The 22,634-nt window shown below is 39.8% G+C and overlaps 1 protein-coding gene across 11 annotated transcripts in view; it reads right to left on the reverse strand.

Annotated features, from left to right (window-relative positions):
• The window catches only part of RC3H1 (ring finger and CCCH-type domains 1), a 57,448-nt gene that overhangs the window by 7,883 nt on the left and 26,931 nt on the right, over window positions 1-22,634 (reverse strand). For 3 of the 11 annotated variants that reach the window (XM_085231706.1, XM_085231707.1, XM_085231705.1), the window contains exons 3-19: window positions 22,089-22,209; window positions 20,912-21,151; window positions 19,716-19,891; window positions 18,662-18,862; window positions 17,344-17,476; window positions 15,178-15,296; window positions 13,490-13,602; window positions 10,055-10,324; window positions 9,552-9,769; window positions 7,641-8,014; window positions 7,133-7,264; window positions 6,350-6,520; window positions 4,434-4,644; window positions 3,925-4,015; window positions 3,650-3,785; window positions 1,466-1,636; window positions 744-859 (exon numbers count right to left, since the gene is read on the reverse strand). In XM_085231706.1, coding sequence (XP_085087832.1) covers window positions 744-859; window positions 1,466-1,636; window positions 3,650-3,785; window positions 3,925-4,015; window positions 4,434-4,644; window positions 6,350-6,520; window positions 7,133-7,264; window positions 7,641-8,014; window positions 9,552-9,769; window positions 10,055-10,324; window positions 13,490-13,602; window positions 15,178-15,296; window positions 17,344-17,476; window positions 18,662-18,862; window positions 19,716-19,891; window positions 20,912-21,151; window positions 22,089-22,209 — 2,993 coding nt within the window. The remainder of the gene's footprint in view (window positions 1-743; window positions 860-1,465; window positions 1,637-3,649; window positions 3,786-3,924; window positions 4,016-4,433; window positions 4,645-6,349; window positions 6,521-7,132; window positions 7,265-7,640; window positions 8,015-9,551; window positions 9,770-10,054; window positions 10,325-13,489; window positions 13,603-15,177; window positions 15,297-17,343; window positions 17,477-18,661; window positions 18,863-19,715; window positions 19,892-20,911; window positions 21,152-22,088; window positions 22,210-22,634) is intronic. The other 8 variants (XM_085231710.1, XM_085231709.1, XM_085231715.1 and 5 more) reach the window with 6 other exon arrangements.

The raw sequence follows: 22,634 nt of genomic DNA on the forward strand, positions 1-22,634 counted from the left end.
TAAGAAGTGTGGACTTCATAAACTACTGAAAAGGACGCATTTTTTGAATAAATACACTTTCAGAATAAAAATGCAGATTCCAAACCACCTGCATGAAGTACCATAGTCTTGACTCAACGATGCACCTGCAGCATTTGAGCTGTTCTGAAAACATCTGAATATCTGCAGATACTTGCAGCCAATGAAAACAGTCACTGTAGATTCCCCAGCACTGCCAGCCAACAACTTATTTCAGCTGAGTATCAAACTAATTCTAGAATCTACATCGAAAAAAATTACTGTCTTCTAATAAAAATGAACTTGGTTTCAAAGCTATGCATCTTCCAAGACAACACTCACATTACAAACTCTACCAGGATGGAATAACTTCCCCCTCACATCTGGAACATTTCTTTGAAACTAAATCAGCAGATAAAGATTTCTTCTACTCTCACTGTGCATTTCCCACTCCTCCCTATTAATCATCCAATATTGACTAGATGGACTTCTGGTCTGAAAAGTACAGCAGTTTTTCTGCTGTGTTAACTACTGTACAGCTAGCTACCCAGCAGCTGAAATGGCCCTTAATTCACACTTGCACTATAAAAACTCGATTTGTACAATCTTTTCCTAGCAGTTGCTTCCATATCAGAAACATGAGGCAAGGAGTATTTATTTATTGTTTATGTTTATCGGGGTAACAGTCTGACCCCAATTAAGCCATTCCTCCGTTGTGCAAAGAAAGCTTGTAGTATTCATGTTACCTGAATGCCAGTGCGAGGTCCTCAGCTGGAACCTTGCTTTGTGGTTCTAACTGTCCATTTTCTGTCTGTTTAGTGGTGCCCAGTTTGTTTTTTATATCCAGTGAAGACTGGCTTTCCTTTAAAAAAAAAAAAAGGGGGGGGAGAGAAGAAATAACTCATTAACATGGTGTTAAAAGACCTTGAGACTTTGGGATCAATGATGAAAGCCTGTAAACAGGAGTTGCAAAGTATAGCCCACAGAAGCCATGAGACAAGAAAAGAGACTCAGTAAGATACTCTCATCATCTCAGGATGCAGTACTTTCTGAAAGGAAGGGATAATTCTTGTAACAACACGCAAGGACCACAGACTGTAACAGCACACAGACCACTGAACACTAGCCTACACCTGCAGGAGATGTTTTCTGCACTAAAGTGATTTACACAACTCACAGCACAGTGATCTTGGAGACAATTCATATTTTCAACAAATCCAGTGCCACGCTTATTTTCAAACAGCAACAAAACAAAAGCAGAGTATTTTAAAGTGGCTCAAATTCAAATCCTTTACAAAGAATCACAAAACTTCTCTGGAGGTTTTGAAGAATCAAGAGGTGAAGAGGGAGATGGGTGACTCCAGCTGTTGGCAGCCAGCAGAGAGCCATTTTGCTGGGGTGAAAGGGCTGCAGGCAGCTACACAGCCCTCCACTCCACCTCTCTGCCTCCCAGCCCCACAGCACTCACCATGCTCAGCTCCCGGGTTCTCTTCCCAATTTCCCTTTCCACCTGGTGTAGCTCCAAGCTCAGCTGTTCACTTGAGATCATCCCAGGCCACTTGGGAGGTGGGGGTGGGGGCTGTGGTTGGCCTGCCAGGGTAGTCGCCTCCCTCTGCAACAGCAGCCTGTTACTAACAGCCTAAATGCATAAAGCCAAGCACATACACAACTGAGCACATGGCACACCAAGCACAAAAAGGGCACTAGGCCATAACTCTGGAGTATTGCTTATTTGTAAAACCAAGGCCTTCTCACTCCATGCTTAACAAGGTCCCATCTGAAATAATTATATTTCAGTGCAACTTCAAACATCTCTTCTACATACAGGCATATCTTTTCATTTTTCAAGTGTTAAATACCTTTTACTGTAACAAATTTGCATGGATATTCCCTGCATGCCTCTCCCTTCCTGAAAGTAAGGTAAAGCACAAGAGCAAAAACTCTTTTGTGAGCTACCTGTTGAGAAAAGGTAAGAGCAGATACATAAACCTGCTGCTTTGTTTTACAGTGTAGAATTTATCACACCACTACATTAGAGTTCAGTATATAAAATAATGGTATAATATGTCATTCTCTACAGACCCAGATAAGGGAGCACGGGAACAGAGAGGGTCAGAAGACTGTAGTCACAGGTTACCAGCAGCCAAGGAAAAAGCAGTAACCATGTCAGCCACTCCAAAAATCTCTTAACATCTGGGAACAAGTTCTGTGAGTTTGTGCTCTGCATTTAGACACAGAGAACTGCACCATCTACTCACAGCCAAGCATATGGCTGGTCTACAAGTAGAAGTGCTCATTAAGTTGACAAAAAAAAGCAGCAAAATCTAGTTATTTATGCTCAGACTTGAATTTTAGTGACTGTGACAACCTGGTAACAGGAAATTATAAAGCTTCCTGTATTACAAATACTTACAACTTGAGGATGCTGTTACTCACAATAACTCATGAGTTCCAACAAATCCAAATTATGATAAAATCGAAGTTCAAACTCAACTATATAGGATTTAACACTGACACAACTGCAGTAACAATGAGGAGGAGAGGCAGGCCGCTCAAGGTTTTTGAAAACTTTCCAATACTCTTCCATTATGGCAAAAGTAGACATGCAAAATTTTAAACAATCTCTTCTCTTGTTCCCAAACAAGAGCACAAGAACACAAGTTACGTTTCAAGTGTCTAAAAAAATACACCCTACTTGTAACTGCTGCTGCCACTTCAAATTTGTCAGCTATTATGACAAATCAGCAATAATCCTTCTGACTTAACACAAGTTCTCACATAGCCATAGCTTCAGTAGAAGCTGCTAACCACTCACTACTTACAGAAATTCCTCCTGCAAATACAACTGATACGAGTAGTTGCCGAGGAACCTAGAATAGTCTTCTAGCATTTTCTGAAGACAGAATGTTTACTGATTTCCCCCCCTCAATGTATTATGAAAATGAAACAAAAAAAAGAAAAAAACCAAAAGATTTGCTATATCCCCTGCTTCATTATGCCCTGATATTTCTCCTTCTATTTCAATCTCACAAAATACAAACAAAAATTTCAGCTCATTAATTCCTTTACAAATGCAGACTGCCATATTTCTTTATGTTGCAAGTGACAACATTTCTTCTAAAAGGAGACAAAATATTAAGCTTTAATTTGTTCAGCTAACTGTACTTAATAGTTAATTTTCACTTCAGTGGCTTGTGCTATTTAGGAAAAAACAGGTACAACACAAAGCCAAACATGAAACAGATGAAGGTCACACAGCTGTCTGCACACAAAATCAGACATTTTCAGTGCCAGTGGAGCCAAGAGAAACAAACAGCCACTTCAAAAAAGAAGTTTGCCTCTGAGTGAACAGGTGACCAGAGAGGGGGAGTGAGAGAGATAATGAAAGCAAACATGAACGAGCACAGAGTGCAGATTCAAGTATGGTGTTGATTTGCTTAATGCAAAGTCCTGGAAGTTTCTGCTGCTAAGCAAAGAAGTTTATACTTCTACCACAGTCCTAATATCTATCATCAGAGAATTAAATATTGATACTGGGTATTATTACAGAGAAAAGGGTCATCAACATACAAAAAGCAGCTCCATATGAAAAGTTAGCTTCATCTCTCTCTCCCTACCACTTCTCATCACTCTTACAAATGCTGGTACCAACCTCTAGCCCTCTCATTTGTGTCTGCTGGCTAATCTGATGGTCTACTTGCTGCAGCTCCATGCGCAGTTGCTGCTCCCGCTCAGCTGAGGGCAACTGTTTTCCATGACCAGCCACATCTGACATGGACAGTCTCTCCCTTTGGGATCAGAAAAACAGTGAGAAGGAAGGAGATTAAAAAAATAATAATAATAATTGAGCTGGTACAGAAGGAAAGAGATAAAAAGGAAGATCTTAGAAAAAGGCAGAAGAAAAAAAAAAATGTAAAACACTTCTACCTGTCATTGAAACGTCCCTGAGAAGGTATATTCTGATGGGGAGAATATGGAGAGCCTCCCCAGCCACCATGAGTTCCGTAAGGACTGTAGTCTGCCAGCAAACAAGCAAAACAAATCATATTGCAATCCTACAAAATTATCACTTAAATCATTCAGCTAACTCATACCTGAGAAAACAGCTAATTTCTAGATTCTGCTGCAACAGATTTAAAAGTGACCTCATCTCAGAGGGACCAGCAGAACAAATTAATTTTCCCATATCAGTGTCAACAAGTTACCAATGCACATTCTGTGTGTGAACAAATCTGTCCTTGGAACAGGAAGATGCAGCCTTTTTATCTGGGTTTCTCAGTCTGCCATAGCTCTAATAGTTATTTTACAGTCATAACATAAACCTTAACTATAGTTCTGAGGCAAGAAAGAAGTTCAGAGGCTGTCTTCAGTTTGTACTATACCGTAGCACTGAAGAAAACAGCGACAACCATCAAAATCCCAGAGCACGTGCATACCTGAAATGATTGATTTGGTGGAAGCTCCCTGAACCGCCATGGCCTGAATGGGACCAGAATTCTGGTACATCGCTTTGGAAGTACGAGAGATAGCCCCAAATCTCGACACAGTTGGTCGGTCTCCAAATGGAATGAGGTCATCATCACCAGTCTCTGCTGCTCTTCTCTGCATGTCTAATCGTTGGTCACGCATGGCTTTACTATCCACGTTCTGGACAAGAGATGGGAAGAAGAATTTAATCAGAAAAGAGCAAAACCACACTCGTTTTAAACAAGCTGGTACCAGTACAGTAAGGCGCCCTCCTATTCTGTTTCTTCATCCTTCAAATAGTCTTTTTGTTTTGCAGTTTATATCTCCACTGCTTTTTGTTCACATATCATTAATAGTCTAGCTTAAGATGTTCACCACTATCACCAGTGTGAAACAGTTGCCAACAGAGCAAATCGAGAGAAGAGAGCAGCAGCCAATGGAAGACAGAGAAAGTTTAATGGGACAAGCAGTGAAGAACTGGAGAATAAAATCAAGGAGGAGATCAGTAGGCATCACTGAGGAATACATACTCCTTCCACAGTCCAAAAGGAATGCCTCTGAAGCCCAGGGTTAAGGCCTTTATCATCTAACAGCCTGCAGAACTGGAATCAGGCAGTAAAACACTTACTTGGACATGTATAATACATCTCTCCGTAGTCAGATTTTTCTTTAAGCAGTAGTACTGTTTGGAACACTCAGGTTTCTAACTGAGGTTAATACTCAACTCTCTTATGGGCCACAAATGACCAGACAGAAGTCAAAATTTTAAAATCACTTCGTAACAGCCCAAAATTAAAACTCTGCAAGCTTTCAGTGAGGAGTGGATTGCTGGAAACTGACATTAATAAAGAGATGACAATAGAAATCACAGCTGAGCTGAAAACTAAAAAAATTTAAAGTGCTGAAAGAGGCATTAGGCATCGGGATTCTAAAAAAAGCCTGACATTTTCATCTCAAGTCTGCTAGATGATAACACCAATTCTTTTCATTTGCTTCTTTTTACTGAGTGATGAGGAGTTAAAGCAGCAAAAGTCACAGAGCCAAATCAAGAAAATCCAGCACTGTGTATTTTCAGCATCTCTAAAATAGTCCCTCAGGCAAAACAGACATGTCCCTTCAAGATGTGCAGGCATTTCTACTTCCATGGGCTACCACTATACTTCTTCAGAAATGTTAGGAAGAAATAGAACAGTGGTGTTACTTCAGAATCAGGTTTTTTCCTACACTCACATCTCCCAGTAGTGACCCCCCAGTAGCTCTGCCCCTTTCTTTTTGCAGAAGTGATCTAGAAAAACACAGCTGCATGAAGTAACATCATATCCAGTCACAGCATCAGTGAAGAACTGAATATGCAGAGCAAGGAGTTAGAAGCTGTTCTTGAGACGAATCAATCAAGTGTCATCACTACACTTCTTTCGAAAAATTTCAAGCAAATTTAGAGCATTCTTGTGGTCGTGACATCTCAGAAAATCTTTCTAATAGAATCTAATGATACTGTTGACAGCAGTCACAATTACCATAAATGGAATTGACAGCACAAACTTATGGTATCTCCCTGTTACAGAGAGAAGTAAAAGAAGCAACAGATGGATGTGTCTAATTGACTCTGCAGGCAGCTTGTTATTTTTAGATTTCAAGTAAGCATAAAGAACCATGGCAGAGTGGTTAGCCTGCATCTATATCAAGAATTTAAAAACAGTAATGCAGATTGTTTATAACCTCAAAAGCAGAGCACTCTGTTCACTTGCAAATACATTCTTTCACTATGATGCATTTTTGAGCTGGAAAGTCCATCATAAGTACTGCCATCAACCTGGAGAGCAAAGAGTCCCCCAGCCTGGAGAAGCATTAACCTTCCTTCAGCGTTCCCCTAATCCCTACATACCGCCATCTCCACACTCCTTGCTGCCACAACATCTTTGGGTTTTGCATCTTTGGTTCCAATGTAGGAGCCGATGGTGTCACAGGACCAGGGAGAGTACTGGCTGTAGTCATTTCCTTTGTATTTCCCAGCTACCTTCAGGTCTTCATCTAAGTACTGCACAAAAACAAAGATCTGGTTCTGTCAGTAAGGAGAAGATGCAGCTTCACAGTCACAACTGATTAGCTCAACAGCACTGAACTTAAAAAAAAACACCATCAGAATTCATTGTTATTATTATTATTTTTTTTTAATTGAATCCATTTGGAGTTGGGCCACAATAGGCAGAAGACATATCAAATCTTGATTGCCTGGTAACAATTCCAGTGCCAACTGTTCACTTGCTCAGTATGAGAGTGATATATTAACCTTGGTTCAAAAAACAAACAATACCAAAAAAGCCCCACATCTCTGTCAAACCGTTAGGCAACTCAAAACTGGTCGGGAATGAATGAAGCCAAGTTTAGTGACTTGAAGTTTGACAACCTCAATTAATAATGGCTTGATCTAATTCTCTTGGTGGCACCTAGAGCAGATCATTTCAGATCAGTGGTAGATCACAGAATAGCCAGCCATATTGGAGATCATACTACAAGGGCTTCCCACCTGCAATACAAGATTATCTCCACAACATTTTTCAACACAGTACTGTTCTAATTTTCTTGTTATTGTCACTTGTCAGCACACATACACAAAAATACCTCTACAATATTTTCTAATCATACTCACAAGTAAAAATATGCTTACCTCTTCTGAATGAAAAGGATGAGGCAAGGTTGGAGAAGGTGCAAAAGGAGGTGGGGAAATAACCTTCCTCTCCTCTAACTGTGCCATAATCTCTTTCCTTCGTCGGTGCAGTTCATCCAGGCTGGGATGAGGCTGAAATTAAGACAGAAATACATTACAAAACTTCTGAAGCATTAACATACTAAATTACTAATTTAGAAAATGTTTTATCCAAGCAAGGGATGGCAGCTCTATATTGCAAGAAATGGAAAATTACAGTACTTATATTCTTCAAGCTCTAAGAAGCAAGCTGCCTTTTTTTTTTTTTTTTTTTTTTTTTTTTTTTTTTTACACACTAACATCATTTTTCATCAGCTTCACCAAAATCTCCTTTTTTTTTTTTTTTTTTTTTAATTCCTCATATAAACCACAACCTTACTGGGAAAAAAAAAAAAAAAAATCCATTTCTCAACTAGTTTGTATTTTCTCTCTGGGGAACAACTTCAAAGACACAATAGGAAAACCATACCCGGTGGCAGGAAGGTCTGATCTGACTGAGATGTGGAGCCACTGGGCAATAACCCTCTGTTTGTGGGTATCTGTCCCTGGATTCAGGTACGTAGGAGGGTACAGCTGCTTGTGGAATTTCAATGGTCCGAGGAAGCCCTGTCCCCATCTCCTCTCGCTGGTATGGCTGCACAGGGGGGTACACACGGCGGCTGTCGTAGTGTGGTGGATATATGGGCTGTCCCATGGGAGGATATTGCTGTGGCTGTGTGTACTGGGGGCTCACCACACGATCCTGAAGGTAGGGTGAGTAATGGTCTAAATAAGGTGGACCAGGTTCTGGAGCTGATGGAGGAGGTCGCACAAAGCGAGACATGGTTTGAGGATAGTAAACTCCTGAATTTAGGCAAGAAAAAGACAAACAAGATACAGAAAGTAATGATGACAATTGTTCATAAACGTGAGTTGACTCAAACACTGCAGTTTACAAGTATCATGAACAGTGGTGTAAATTAATTCACATTTATTGTTTGCCACCGCTGTCTAACAGGTATTCCTACCCAAGAATTAACCGCTTCAGAAACTCCTGAAGAAACAGGACTTGATCCAAAGCACAAGTGACAGCAAGATGTAAAGATTACCGTAGCTGAACAAAAGGCAGTGAGATCGAACCCACCAGAGGTTCCACAGCAAACTAACTAGAATTAATTCTCTAGGATGTCTCTCTTTTTCATGAATGCTTTTAGCTAGAGGAGAGCTAAAAGCAAAAGGAAGATCATTTTGTATGCCTCTATCTGTGCAACTAAAACTCAGTTTGTCCCAACACATCAGTCATTGCCTGCATAAACAGGGATTGATGAGGTTTTTAAAGTTATTCAAATATTCATTCTACCTCTTGAAAAGCAGAAGCAAATTTCAGTACTGTGAACCACCAAAGACCTCTAAAAATCACATTTGTTAGTTACCTGGATGTTTCAGGTAATTCATCTGGAATTTCTGGATAATTTAAAAACGTATATGGACAGGGGGCACATCACTAACTATGAGCACATTCAACTCTGTGGGTAACTTACATCTTCACTGGCATGCAAAAATCAAATATAAGCTTCCTATTCCCCCAAATGCTTTCCACCACTCCTTTCTAGAGGTGCTTCTTTCCACTTCCTTTAGTCACATCCTTTCTTTTCCTATGACATTATTTTCACTTTATTTCAGTTCTCTCTTCAGTTTCTTCTTTCATGACAAGACTAATTCCCCATCTCAGTATAGCTGTAGGTTTGTGGGTTTGTTTGTTTGTTGTAAATATCCTTCAATATTTTCTTTCTCCATTTGGTCTCCTTACACATACAACTTCTCCTATTTCTTCTACTTTTCCTTTCCCATTATTTTCACTTTTTTTTTTAATATTATTTTTTGTGCCCAGCTGTTCTCTAATTTAACTCATTTCTACCCATCATATGCATGAGCACACATTTCTGAAATGTTAACACACCTTGCATTAAAGTACTTATTTTATCCCTCAAGAATAAACCCCTCTGCTGCTTAGATATTACTTTCCATTTTCCCTGGATCAAATTGAATTGAGGGTTACCATATTAATTTCCTGACCTGGCCAACTGTTTGGAAAAACTGAAGAAAGGAGGACTTACTACAGTGGACAAAAACCTCTAAAGCAAATCAAAACAGAGTCCTCAATCAAGACCTAAGCAGTCTGGCAGGAGGTAACTCACCAACTGCATTTATACACTAAAGCACACCTGTACAACATCCTGACACATTCATTTCCATTGTACTATGCCATAAGCACATTAATGCCTAAAGTTTCTGTAATATACAAAAAAACTAATTTGAAACCATAAACAAACACCAAGGTGGGAAGAAAGAATAAAACTGGCATGTAAATCAAAAGATAAAGAGTTGGCTTCAAACTTACCTTGTTGGTAGGGTGCTGGCTCAAACGGTGGGGCAGTTCCCCTATGATCTTGATAAAAGATATCTGCCTGCTGAGTAGTATACAACTGAGATCCACGAGGTACCATTTGCAACTGTTTTGTGACAGACACTGAAGGCAGATCTGTTGGTGCCCGAGCAGGCACAGGATGAGGGTTCACTGGTAAGGCAGAAATAGAGCTCTTGGGGACAGATTCCAGCCTAAGAAGTAGAAAGATGACATTGCCCATTAAGAGCTGATACAGTTCACAGTTACTCTGTCTATATTTCACCTTCTGAAGACTTGCATCATCTCTTCCAATTAAAGCATAAGCAATCAGGAATGTAATGCAATTTACAGTTTTAGCTATAGTTTTCTACTGCACTCTACCACTACAAAACAAAACAACAAGAAAACCATTCTGTTTCTTTCCTAGAGAATGGGTTTTCTTTGTTTCTACAGCATATTTACACACGGCACTTTGAACAAGTTAGGAAGACCCGTACAAGTCAGGAGGGGATCCAGGGGCACTGCTACTCAGATGGTCCATCTTCCCTGGCTTCAGAGGAGTTTCAGTCCCTCGAGAAATAAGCTGCGTCACTGTGCTGCCTGTTGACACAATTCCATTTGGCAGAGCAGAGGTTTTCCTATTGGGCAAGTCCACTCCCCCTTCATCCGAGAGGATAGCTCCTGAAGGCAGGCCCACCTCATTCAGCTGGCCCAGGGAGGCACTCAGAGGTCTTCTTGGAACCAGACGCTTGTTCATTTTACGAAATCTTCAAAAAAGAAGTTACGCGTCAAAAGCTGAAACAAAATACTGAAAGGATTTTCAGGATTTTTTTTTTTTTTTTTTCTTCCCCAAACACAGGTGGCACCCAAAGCTTCAAGTTCTAATTCACATTTCCTAATGGCTTGAGAGATTTGTTATTAGTACCTGGAAGACTAGAATTTCACTGCAATTTGACATCAATTTAAATGAAACGAACTGGTATTGGTCACACCAAGGATGGATTTTTCATGACAAGTACACCAAGCATTCAGAGCTCAGAAAATCTGAAATCTTACCTCCTGCACATATATCCATTACATCTGTAATGGAGAAAATCAACCAAAGAACAAACAGCACATGAAATACTACCTGTAATAATGGAAGTTTCAAAACAAGAATCACAAACTATTCTCTAAATAAAGTAGACTTGAATAAACCAACAGACGACAACTAAAGGAATGATGGAAGACAATCAGATTCTCTTTTACACCATTTGTCCAACAGTAAGCCAACTTCAGTCCTTAGTGCCAAAATTGTATCATCTTTATAAAGCATGATCTATCAAGATCTATGTTACTATAGCAATATACAGCTTATACCACTTGCATGGTTTGAGAAATGATTTCAGAGAGAAAAATCTCTAAACATACATAGATTTTGACAAAATGTAACTGCTTTTGATAAGTCTGAGCAAACAAGAGCCTTGTAACATTGACAAAAAAACACCAGCAGACTGATGGTACTGGACTAACAAAAGAGCAAATTCCAGAGTTGAAGGTCCTCCACTAAATCTCCTGCCATTAGCTTAGATAGGAGAACACAAGTGGGAGGGCACATCTGTTAGCCTGAGTGCTCACAGAGCAAGGGACTGTTTCCTATGTGGGAAGCCTTCACAGGGGTTGGACTGGCTGAAGCAAACGCTTCAGAGCAAAGTGAGATGATAACACAGTAACACTTCAAATCCAAGCTATGTGGTAATGACAGCAGGCATCGTTCAGAACATATTAGTAGGAATAAACAGATATTAACACACTACGAGCACTCGAGGAGGGACGGACAGTTTAAAGCATTCTGAACACATGCTGCTCAGAAGTCATTCTGGCATTTCCTGCCAGCTGGAGACACGGAGGTGAGCTGAAATGAACTCCCAAGACTGAGTGTATCACTTTACTTGGCCATCCCACTCCAGGCTAAACTGGTTTTCCCTGCAAAGCAGCAGCACGCCATGTTCTGCCTGCCAATAACTTCTGGTCATCTCACTCACATTAGGTCTCATGGAGGTGCAGTGCCTCCCAGCTCCTGACCTTTTGAAAGTCTGCATATAACTTGCAAGAGGAAGACAGCTAGCAATCCCTGCTTGCTCACCTAAGCACAACGGTACATTCAGGAGGCAGACACACACATAGAAACACACATCCGGATCAGAAGCACTCCATAATACAATTCTTAGAAAGAAAAAGTTATACAGTGTTTCCCTCTTGATTCTTCTTCTTCAAAAAAAGAATGTTGCAGTCTCCAGGTGTGCAGGACAAAACTGTCTTAAACAAACAACATCAACAGAAACAGTAACACCCCCACCAAGAATCAGACTTGCCTTTGTCCCATTCCAAAAGGGGAATCAGCTGTTACTTAAACAGCACAAGATGATAATTTGCTATCCAAGACATCATCACATACTTCCCTATAAACCTGCCTTGGAAAATTAAAGCTATGCATAGGTATATCTTAGGAATTACGCAGCAACAATTTTCTTCCCCCAAAAAAGTTTATTTCGGGGATTCTGCCACACATATTATTCACACTAAATATTTCTACTAATATTTATAATTATTCTACTAAATATTTCTAAAAGGAGAACAATTAAAGCATAATCTACTAAAAGGAATTAAGCAGAGATAAAAGGCACAAGGAGGAATCAGAACTCAAAGTTTTCCAACTGCCTACAGTAGTTGGCTGCAACTGACACAGAGCACTCACCTCACTTGCCCCAGGACAACATTATCACTAAAGCAAACAATCCAGTCTGGATAAAATAGGCCTCCTCCACCTGCAAACCTGACAAACTGTCCTTGATATACACTACTAGTTTGGAGGCACTAAGACTGACTCACCACCCTTGTCAATCATCCAAAATAGTACTACCAATCTTCATCTTCTTAATATCGTGACAAAAGGGGAAAAAAATCCAATTGTTTCTGCAAAAAAAGTACCAAAGTCCCATTTTCTGTTAGCTTGAAAAGCCACCTTTGTTACTCTAAAACCAAGTGCTCTCCTCTTTTTATTTCTTTTTGCCTACGTATTGCCTGCTGTATAGCCAATGAACTGCTGTATCAGTACTCGAAGCTTTGGATGTTTAAAGAAAAAGCAGACACCATTTCCAAATCTCTGGAGTTGTCTCCTGATTGCAGGAAACAAGTATTCTGCTTTGAAATTTTAGTCTTGAAACCAGAGGTCAAGTTACATACACTTTTTTTCCTTCAACTCTCAATACATCTTCTCTTTTTTTCCACAGAATAACCATAGATAACCTTCAAAGCAGCTTGCACTCAGATAACCTGTCTGTAATCCATTTAGCTTATTTTCTGCAAACTTTCTATGCCCACCATTTTGTTATTCTTCAGCAATAAAGTCAACCACCTTCAGGCTGTTGCACATGTAACTAGCTAAACAGTACCAGTCAAACTGTACAGGATAACTGTTGAAGAAAAAAAATGCACAGTATTGTGGTCTTTAGCTTTCTGAATAGCAAAAGTAGCACAGAAGAACAACAAAACCCTAGGTCTGGGAACGTGTCAGTATCAACCTACCTCTCACACTCAGCTATAAAGCCAGGTGGTTGAGTAACCACAATGGATGCAATCTAGTAGCATATTTATCCACACTAAAGTAGTAATTAAGAAAAAAAAATTAAATATAACGTTTATCCCCAAAATCTCAAGTAATGCTACTCGTGCAAATATCAAATTTTCAGAGCTGCACTGTTGCTGAACAAAGCAAAACATTCTGCATTCAAGAATGAACAGCTCCAAAACTTTACAGATAACTGTTGTAACATTTCTGAGTTATTTCTGGCTGGTGTAATAGACAAGTTATGCTTCCTCTCTCCATTCCTGGATATGATGAAGAACTAAGGATAAGGTGAAACAAATATTGGACTGATCTGTACACTTACTTCTCTAGCTCCTCCTGTGAATGTGCAAAGGTGCAGCTGGCCCCTCGGGGGCATCCTCCTCTCTGTTTCATGTCTCGGCACATGTACGTCTTGTATTTGCTGTGCTGAGGAGGCTGGCAAGGTTAAAAAATAAAAACAACAAGATATCTGAATGTAAGTGCACTTAGGCAAGAACAGAATGTATCCCCTTTCTAACAAACTGAGGCATAACTGTTGAGTATTCCTTCAAATTGAAGCATTCCAAGAGTACCTAATATGAAGTGACTGGAGCAGCATCCATGTTTGCTCAACAGATTAAAGAAAACAAGCTTTGTCAACTGAGTCATTATCAGGCTTTTAAAACTTCCTTACTCCTTACTGGAGCTCCATTGGAATGTATGTTTCCAGACAAAACTGAAAGAACAGTTAAGGATATAATCTTACTCCTACACAGGTCATCAGGACATGGGCTGTCTTCTGAATTCTTACTGGTTCAGTTTCCAAATAAACAATGACTTGCTGCAATCTCACCATCTGTCTGTCTTCCCTTTTTCCACTCTCCCTAAGTAAATTTTGACAGAAGGACAGAGGTGGTCTCAAAGATACCAAGTTCCTACTGGTTTTACAGCAAAATTTAATCAGTTGATGGCAGAAAAAAAAGCCATATCAGACTTCCCACCATGGAAAAGGCCTGTAAAAATAAATTCTTGCTTTTGAAGAAACCCAGGCAGACGATGCAAACCTGTAAGATGACATTTGGAAACTTTTTTTGTGTTTGTTTTATTCCTGCTATCTACTGCAGTGGAAAAGGCTTTAGATAGGACATGCTCAATACTTAACAGTTGTTTTCCCTTCCCCACTGGAATTTTGCATTCCCTCACGAGCATGCCCCAAGTCCAGAGAAGTCTCAAAAAACCACAATTCCTCACTTTTTTCCCCACCCTGATTTCCACATGCGTATTTATACTGCTTCTCCTTTTGCCAGTAACAGTAGCATGGAAACAGAAAAAGGTAAAAGAGCTGAAATAATTCACTCTGATTTTGTGATCGTTTTTTCCCCATGCTGGTTCAGCTCCCTGAACCAGCTCTCTGCCTGAACCAGCTCTCCAGGTGGCAGAGTGCCAATGCAGAGAGAGTGGGAATGTATGGCAAGCAGCTCTGTCTCTCAGTAGTAGCTAGAATTTAGATCAACTTAGCTGAACAACAAAATGAGATCAAAGAACCATGTGATAAGATACATATTAGCTTATCTCATACTTGTATTTGGCAACACTAACTTCAATATATTGAAATACAATAATAACAAAATTGTTTGATGAACCCAAACGGTCTTCCTAAAACTCTACAATTTATACATCATTAAGCATAGGTTTAATAATCATTGGTAACACAGAGTCACCTGGCTAATATCTGTCACAAAATTCCCACGGCTCAGTGTTAGGCACCCCAGCTTCTCTCCCCCCCCTCTAATCAGGAATCTCTATGCTTGCAGCTTGATCAGATTGTTTTCTTTCCATCCTAATGAACTCTGCAAATTCATGCAGGTTTTTTTATTATTATTATTTTAAACACATAAATATGAAAGAGCAGCAACATTCTCAACATACTCTTTGTGAAGTCCAATCTCCCCAGGTGACACCAGTAAACCCCTGCTATTACACAGAGTCAAAATTTAGGAGCAAGCTTTTCTTAAGCGATTTGGCTTTTACCTGTTGCTGATCAGTTCCTTTCTTGCTGTGATTCTGGATATAATCAACTAAGCCGTGAACCACAGTCCTTACAGCAACCAGCCCATTTTCCAGTTGCTCCCACGTTGGAGGTGGAGCATCTATAGTATCAGCAGGAAACAGAATACAGTAAGGAAGTATTTCCAAAACCAGGCATTAGGAAACCATCAGTATCACAAAAAAATAAAAAGCTACCAAGTATTATCAGAAGCAAAAACCATAGAATAAAAAAGGATTAAGCACTGTATTTCAGAGGTACGCACCATTTAAAGAATAAAGCTACCTACAGACTCAATATTGAACCACACAAAATAAGTCAGACAGCAGTCTATTATTATCACATCAATGTTCTCCTTTTCCAAGGGATTTCATACCCCACAGAACTCCAGAGGAAATGCCTTGTACAAACCCTGCATGTAATGGAAAATCAAAATCCCACTTCACACTCGGATTCCTTTAGGCAAAATCATTCTGTACAAATGCCATTATCAATGGCCTAGATCACACAGTCAGTTACTGAGCAGCAAACAAAGCTGTTGTGTCCCACATGCAAAAACATGGGACACAGAGCAAATCTATGCATCCAATCATTGAGCAGGCAGCAGTGTGAATGAACTGCAATTTCAGACCTACAGGGCACCTGCTCTCTCTAGCTGACCGTCCAACCCTTTCACTGTTCCAACAGAAGACACTCCACAGTGTGCTGACATGCTCTGCTGCAATATGTTGGACCTCAAAGAGCTTCACTAGGTGTGTTTCAAGAGCTTTAACACAATTACATCCTGTTCTGCTCACAAGTACTTGATTCCCAAGGAATGTCAGCATACCTACAGAATATAGCAGGGAAGCAGCTCCATAGCACAGCAGAGAAATGACTTGAAGATCAGACTCGCCCACTGAAATTTCCAGTCAGGCTATCAGTGATTCCACTTGCCATACTAATCAGGCTGACAAACTGCCAGTACACAGAATTCTGTCTCTGACTACTTACAACATAAAAGATTTGAGAAGCCACTGCATTGCCTTTAACTGCTAAGTACGGCTTGTTCTCATTTGGAAGGTATCTTTTTTGGCTTAAAAATATAGAAACTACCTCCAACTTTTCATCTCCCGATGTCAGTTTAGGCATTCACATTCTTCACACCAGTCCCAATTTTACAAAATCAACAGGTATAAAATAAAGCTTCAGTTTCAGCACTCTCTCTTCTATTCCTGCTGCTGACTTCTCCAACATCTTTCATCACTTTCTTCTCTGTCAACATCTTAGTTTCCCAATTATGCTCTTTTCACCTAATTTCCCCTGTCCAGACCATCATTCACATTTTTGCAGAACTACAAATACCTTAAGATAACTGACGTGTCTCATTAAGACGGATTCTTGCCAAGCTTCTATCTATCAAAATTTTACTTTGATGTCTGAAATGATTCACAATGGAAGGTGCCTTATGGTCTTAAGCTGCCTTAAAGAGTGTCTTACGATTGCAGTGTCTGCAGTCTAGAGACCTTGGATCAAAACCTAATATGTACAGTTTTTAGAGTAATGGAAAAGATGTACAATTTTTAGATAGGGAATTAATGGAAGTCCTTAATTACTCTCATCAGTTCATAAATAAATCATTTGTTCTAGTAAAGAACTGGAGATACAAAAATAACACAGTGACAACCAAAGCACTGAATTAGCAGTTCTACTAACCCTCCTGTCACTCTGCAAGTCTGCCTTCCAACAGCAGCAAATGCACTAAACAGGGGAAAGGAGAAAACTAAGACTGCTGTCAGTCCTTCCAGCTAGCGTTGCCTAATATGAAGTATGCACTGTGTAATCTCACAAGACTGCATGTATTCCAAATCCTTATCAGCACTCACCCAGTGCTGACAAACAAGGAAGTTGTCTCCAGAAAAGTGGTTGAACTATTCCTTCCATTCTTTTTGTTAGCTTCAAAATGGTTGATCTTTTCAGAGATCACTGCTCTTCTCAAGTTGGTTATGAATACCATTCAAGAATCTTAAATTTGAGTTACAGAAGATGTTTCCTCTACTTGAGGAATAAAGTTTTATCCCTTAGCACTTTTAGGGCTCCTCTTGCTAAACTAGAGCTTGTGATTTCTTTTGGCCTCCCAGTCTCCAGCCCTGCAAAGCATCTAGACTTACCTGGGCTGGGATCAATATTTGCCAGGAGCTCAAGGTGAGGTCGAAGACGATTCAGGTTAGCTGGATCTCCAGTCCTCTGAAGAGCAATAGTTAATTCCTGAACACTCTGTGCAAATGAGGCTGGGGTCTGCAACTTAAAAAAATTGTAATAATTAACTTTCTACAGGCAAAGCAATCCTCAGGGCTTCTCGAGGTTTCTCCACAAGACCAGAGAGCTGCTTTAACAAACTGGACTACACTTTTCTCCCCACACAAACTGATTTCAGCACCTTGTACTAATTCTCCCTTACAGAGTTATGAACACATCCCTTCTTTGATTTTGTAGATTAAAAGATAGCCCTAAAGAAACAAAATAGGCTGGCATTACTTCTAGCAATGTACCCATGATCTCTTCAGTGTTGTGTTGGCACTCAGGAAGAAATGCAGATATTAAGGTTCATTTATATAAGATTTCTGAGGAGCCTAGTATCTCCAACTTCTGAACCAACAGAATTGCACTGTGAGTACAGCAGCCAGGAAAGAGCACGGTGGAAGAAAGAAAAAAGATTAATGACATCCCACGTTTGAGCATTTGTAAGTTCTACACCTAGAACCTTCAGGAGACGTCTGGCAGGACATCTGAAAACATGGGCAGATACATGAATAATACATAGCAGCTCCTGAAGCCAATCCTCCTTAATGGCACTCAAAGCAAGTATTTCACAGCTTTTATAACCATTCACGAAGACACTAGGGCTCAGTTCTTCCCACTTAATTTAGGCAATTTTATGAGTTGTCTGATCTAATATTTAGGGGGAATCCCCTGATTTAAACATTTGGAGAGAACATTAGCCCTGTGCTCACTCTGAACAAAAAGAGGGCAATTCCAGAGGTGAAATCATTTTATTTAAGAAACCCATTTCATCCTCTCTCTCTTCATCTGAGTACAGAGCAAATAACTGATTTCTTTCAATATAATGACTAGTTCCCTGCCTGAAAGCATGAACCATTAGTTTCTTTTTTTGTGTTGGCAGTTATCAGGTGTTTAGAAAGGACACATGCCAATCATGCAGCTAACTTCTGTGGTTTTTCATCTGTTGAAAGAGGTAAAGAAGAAAGAGATGGCAAGGTGACAGAAAGGAGCAAGATTCACTAGATTACAAACATATATTGCAATTATTCAAGCTGTAACAGGTTTTACAATAATAGGGCAAATGATTAATGAGTAAGGTGAGTAACACCCAGGCACAACGTGCAAATCTAAGTATTCAAGTTACAAGCACATAAATCTACAACTGCTGCAAACAAGATAAAGTGAGCTGATTTTAGGTGGCTTTACCTTGTCAATGATAGACTGCATGTGGGATTTGTGAGACTGGTCTCCATACAACAGTGAGGACCACTGATCTGGTGCAATGCGTAAACCTGCTTCCATAGCAATTTGAACAATTTGGGAATCATGTTCCCTTCTCAGAGCTTCGTAAGTACGAAATTCCTCCTTCAGTTGCATCAGGGAGGAATCTTCATCGCGCTTTGTCACCTAGCACGGAAAAACAAGCCAAGTACAATTAAGCAGGATAAAATGATATGAAGTACAAGGCAAGAGAAACATCTAGCCAGCAGTGAACACTGCTATTGGTGCCTACTAACATGCACTCTTCATCAACTGCAGTCGTTATGAAATGGATACCAACTGTAACTCACTCAGAATCTGACCCAGACATCACTCCTTGCAGTGCCACACCTTGTAAACAATATCACAACATGCACTCTTCATTTCTCCCATCAAGGTATTTTATGTGCATTGCAGTTTTTGGTTTGTTTTAGAATAAAATTACCAGCAACAAAGCATTTTTTTTCTCCTCACTTAACAAGACTGAAGAATTTAGCATGTAAGAATGGGCGTTTAAATAGCATTAAGCACTAAATACAGCTTTAGTTCTCTTTACTACAACTCCCATATTCCACTGCCTCATATTTCTTTGTTTCTAAGCAATCACCACTCAATTAACACAACTGGCAATTTTTCAGTTTTAGGCCTCTTCCAAAGAGATAAATTACACCGACTCGCATACAGGTTTAGTCATGGTGCATCCATTAAACTTGGACAGAATTCAAACTTAGATTTACAGCTTAGAATTGCAATTTCTGCCCACACTACATCACAGATGTAGGAGAAACTCTCTAAACACGTGGGACTTGATAGAAATATTTTCTGTAACCATTTTTAGACTCATTTTTTCATTGTACAGGACAATGAAAAAAGAAAAGCAGAAATCTTTTCAGACACAGTGAATGTGTATTAAAAAGAATTTTACAGTGAGGGATCTTATTGTTATATGAAGAAACATTTTTCTGAATGATGAAATCTCTGAGCAGAATCTTCTTCATACCTTGAAGCATGAGGCTCTGTAAAGAAGCTGGACAACATGCCCAATGCTAGTTTTAGAAGCCTGAGGAAATCGCGGCTCCAGCCTCTGAACCACAAAGAGAACCAAGACCTTTCGTGACAAGGCAGATCCATCTTCCAGAGCCAGCAGAACCAGCTTTAAAGCCTCTTCTTGCATAGCTGTGAGGAAATAGTGAAAGAGAATATAAAAAAAAGCGAGAGAAGATCAAGGAAGGTCTCTGCACTGTTTCATGTCTCCCTACAAGCAAGGGTAAGAGACTAGGTACAAGCCATACACACAGAGTTTGGGATATCAGATGATAAGGAACGTTTCTTCATTCCTGTCTATCTTGATCATTTTTTAATGTAAGTTTTTTAAGTGCACTGTTCTCACATCTTTCCCAGCAATAGAATACTGAGAGACTAAAGAACGGTGAAGCTGGTTCCCATGCAGGTAGAAGAGCAATTAGTGCCCACACAAACAAATTAGGAGCTGCACCGCTACGTATTTTGCTAGCAAATTAGCCTCAATGTTCCTTGCAGTGGAGCCAAAGCTAGCATCCCAAAGCTAGTCTTCTTCCACTTGTTTCAGTGGTAAAAAGCTTCTATTTTAAGAAACTGGCTTCTGTTTCAAAGAATTCTTTTTCTTCTGAGCTGGCACTCAGAAAGTGAACTCTCTACATTCAAGCAACCAGTCTTCATACTGATTTGTTTTTACCAAAGGCAGTTTAGTGTTCCGTGCAAAAGAATTCAGATTTCAAAGTATGTAACTTCTAAAAAGACATGTATACACAAACACCTGCAGGTACCAGATCTCTCCCTACAGCTGTTTTGTATGCTTATTTCCCTTGGTTAGGAAAAGATGACATGTCGAGTCGCTGCCTTCCTGTTTCTAGAAAGATCCTGCTTCTCCAAAGGATAGCAGGAGAGACTACTTCCTATATTATTGTAGCACAAGAACAGAAGGGCATAGATTATTCTGAATTTTATGGAAGAGCTGCAAAAGCATTAAAAAGGTGAGGAAGCCCGGGACAGCAGCCCAATAGATACATCATTAATTCTGAAGATCCACAATTAAGAAATCAGGCCACGGCCTAAAAGAAATCCCACAATTTCAGTCACAAGGATGCCCATTTCTCAATCCTCCTCAATTCTGAATTGCTTCTAGAACAAAGAAGTATTAAAAGCAGTATCACCTACCTGGTCCAAGGAACTGGCATCCTCTGGCTCTCACCGCAGCCCAGAGGTTGGAAGAGAGCTGCTGAGGATTTTGATGCTGAAGAATGAGCTCTGTGACTGTTCTTTCACCGAGTGACCGCGCCGCACGCATGGCTCTGATCCGTCCTTCTTCCTCCACTAGCTGGCAGTGAACCAGTGTCACAAGTTTCCTTTGCATAGGACGACTCAGGACACTCTGAGTAGTACTGTTCAGACCCACACCTTCAAAATAAAATGAGGGAGAAAAGGAATAAACTATCTCATATCTCCTCTTTCTGTGCCAGTCTTCAATTACTGTGTTGGAGAAACAGAAAACTAGTTCTTCTGATGCTACAGAGAAGGTGTAAAAGTTTGTTTGGGTCAGCTTGTTTCACTCAGCATCAGAAGCTAACAGTCAGCCTTCCCACAGATTTATGCCTTGTTGATTGATATGGCTCTCTAAGATGGTACAGCCTCTAATAAATTCTCTCCCCATACTAGAAGTCTGTCCTGAGCTTTCTGCTATGGATTCCCAAATTTCTTCTCAATGGTAAAATCATACTGCAGTCCTTCCCTTATCCACAGGCTGCAGGGATCACTGTCTTCTTTGACCATCTGTTTTCAGACATCAGTTTCTTACCTGTACGCGCTTCATTAGCTTCCACATCTAGGAAGGAGTGACAGATTTTCTAAGTTCATCATATGTAAGGTAGATAAGATACAAAACTCTTGAATTCAGCTCTGTTTTGCTGTGTTAGGATTATTCACTGACCCTGCTCTCGTGTACGACCTTGTATAAACAAAGTATTACTTCTCTTTTATGCTCCATATCCACTAACTTCCTTGTTTCTGTTTTTTCCCTCTGCCACAAACACACTGCATTACAGTTTTCTCAAAGCAAAGCAGAAGTCAAAAAATACTAATTTTTATTTTTACCTGATTTGCTTTGGGTTCCTTTACCAAGGAATTCAGCTTTTTCCTCAGTATTATTTTTGACATAATGACTTTATTTATTTCCCTTAAGCAAGGGCATGACCTTAATGCTTAGGAAAGCGGTTTCAATGTGGCTTCAAACTAGGTCTATGTCCATTTATCCCAAACAGACTAACTAGCCACTGAACAATTTGTTACACATGGTATTTCCATCTATCATCTTCCCAGGAACCCACACAGGAATTACCTCTCGCGCTGCTGAGTGGTTTGAGGTACAATGCTAATTCTTCCACACATTTTTTGCTCTCCTCGTAATGCTTGGTATCTTCAGCTCCACTACATATAGTAATTGGCTGCTGCTCAGGAACCTGGAAAGAGATGATGTACATTTATGACAAATGCACAGAAATAACTGGCAGCCATGCTTACAAATATCAAATTAAGTTTGTTCATAACAAGTATTTCCTGTTTTGTTCTCTTCTGCATTTTTCTACTTTAGCAAGCAATTTTTTCAGCCTTAGTAAACAAACTGCAAAAAGCTACCAGTTAAAAACAAGATTAAATAGATGCAGAAAATTCATGATTATTGTATCAGATTTCTTTTATTTGATGGCTGACAGGAAACAAAAGCACGACAAGAGGTATCAGCATTTTTTGCAATTATTTTTTTTTTTGCTGAAGTCATGTGCATATTGAGACATCCCCAAAGCTGGATGACCAAATACACAACAGATCAGATGAACACTGATTTACAGGAAAGTGCAGATTCGTATCCAGGGCCTCACAGCTCTAC

This window comes from Meleagris gallopavo, chromosome 10 (assembly GCF_905368555.1).
Source record: "Meleagris gallopavo chromosome 10, MGAL_WU_HG_1.1, whole genome shotgun sequence".
NCBI classification, from domain to species: Eukaryota; Metazoa; Chordata; class Aves; order Galliformes; family Phasianidae; genus Meleagris; species Meleagris gallopavo.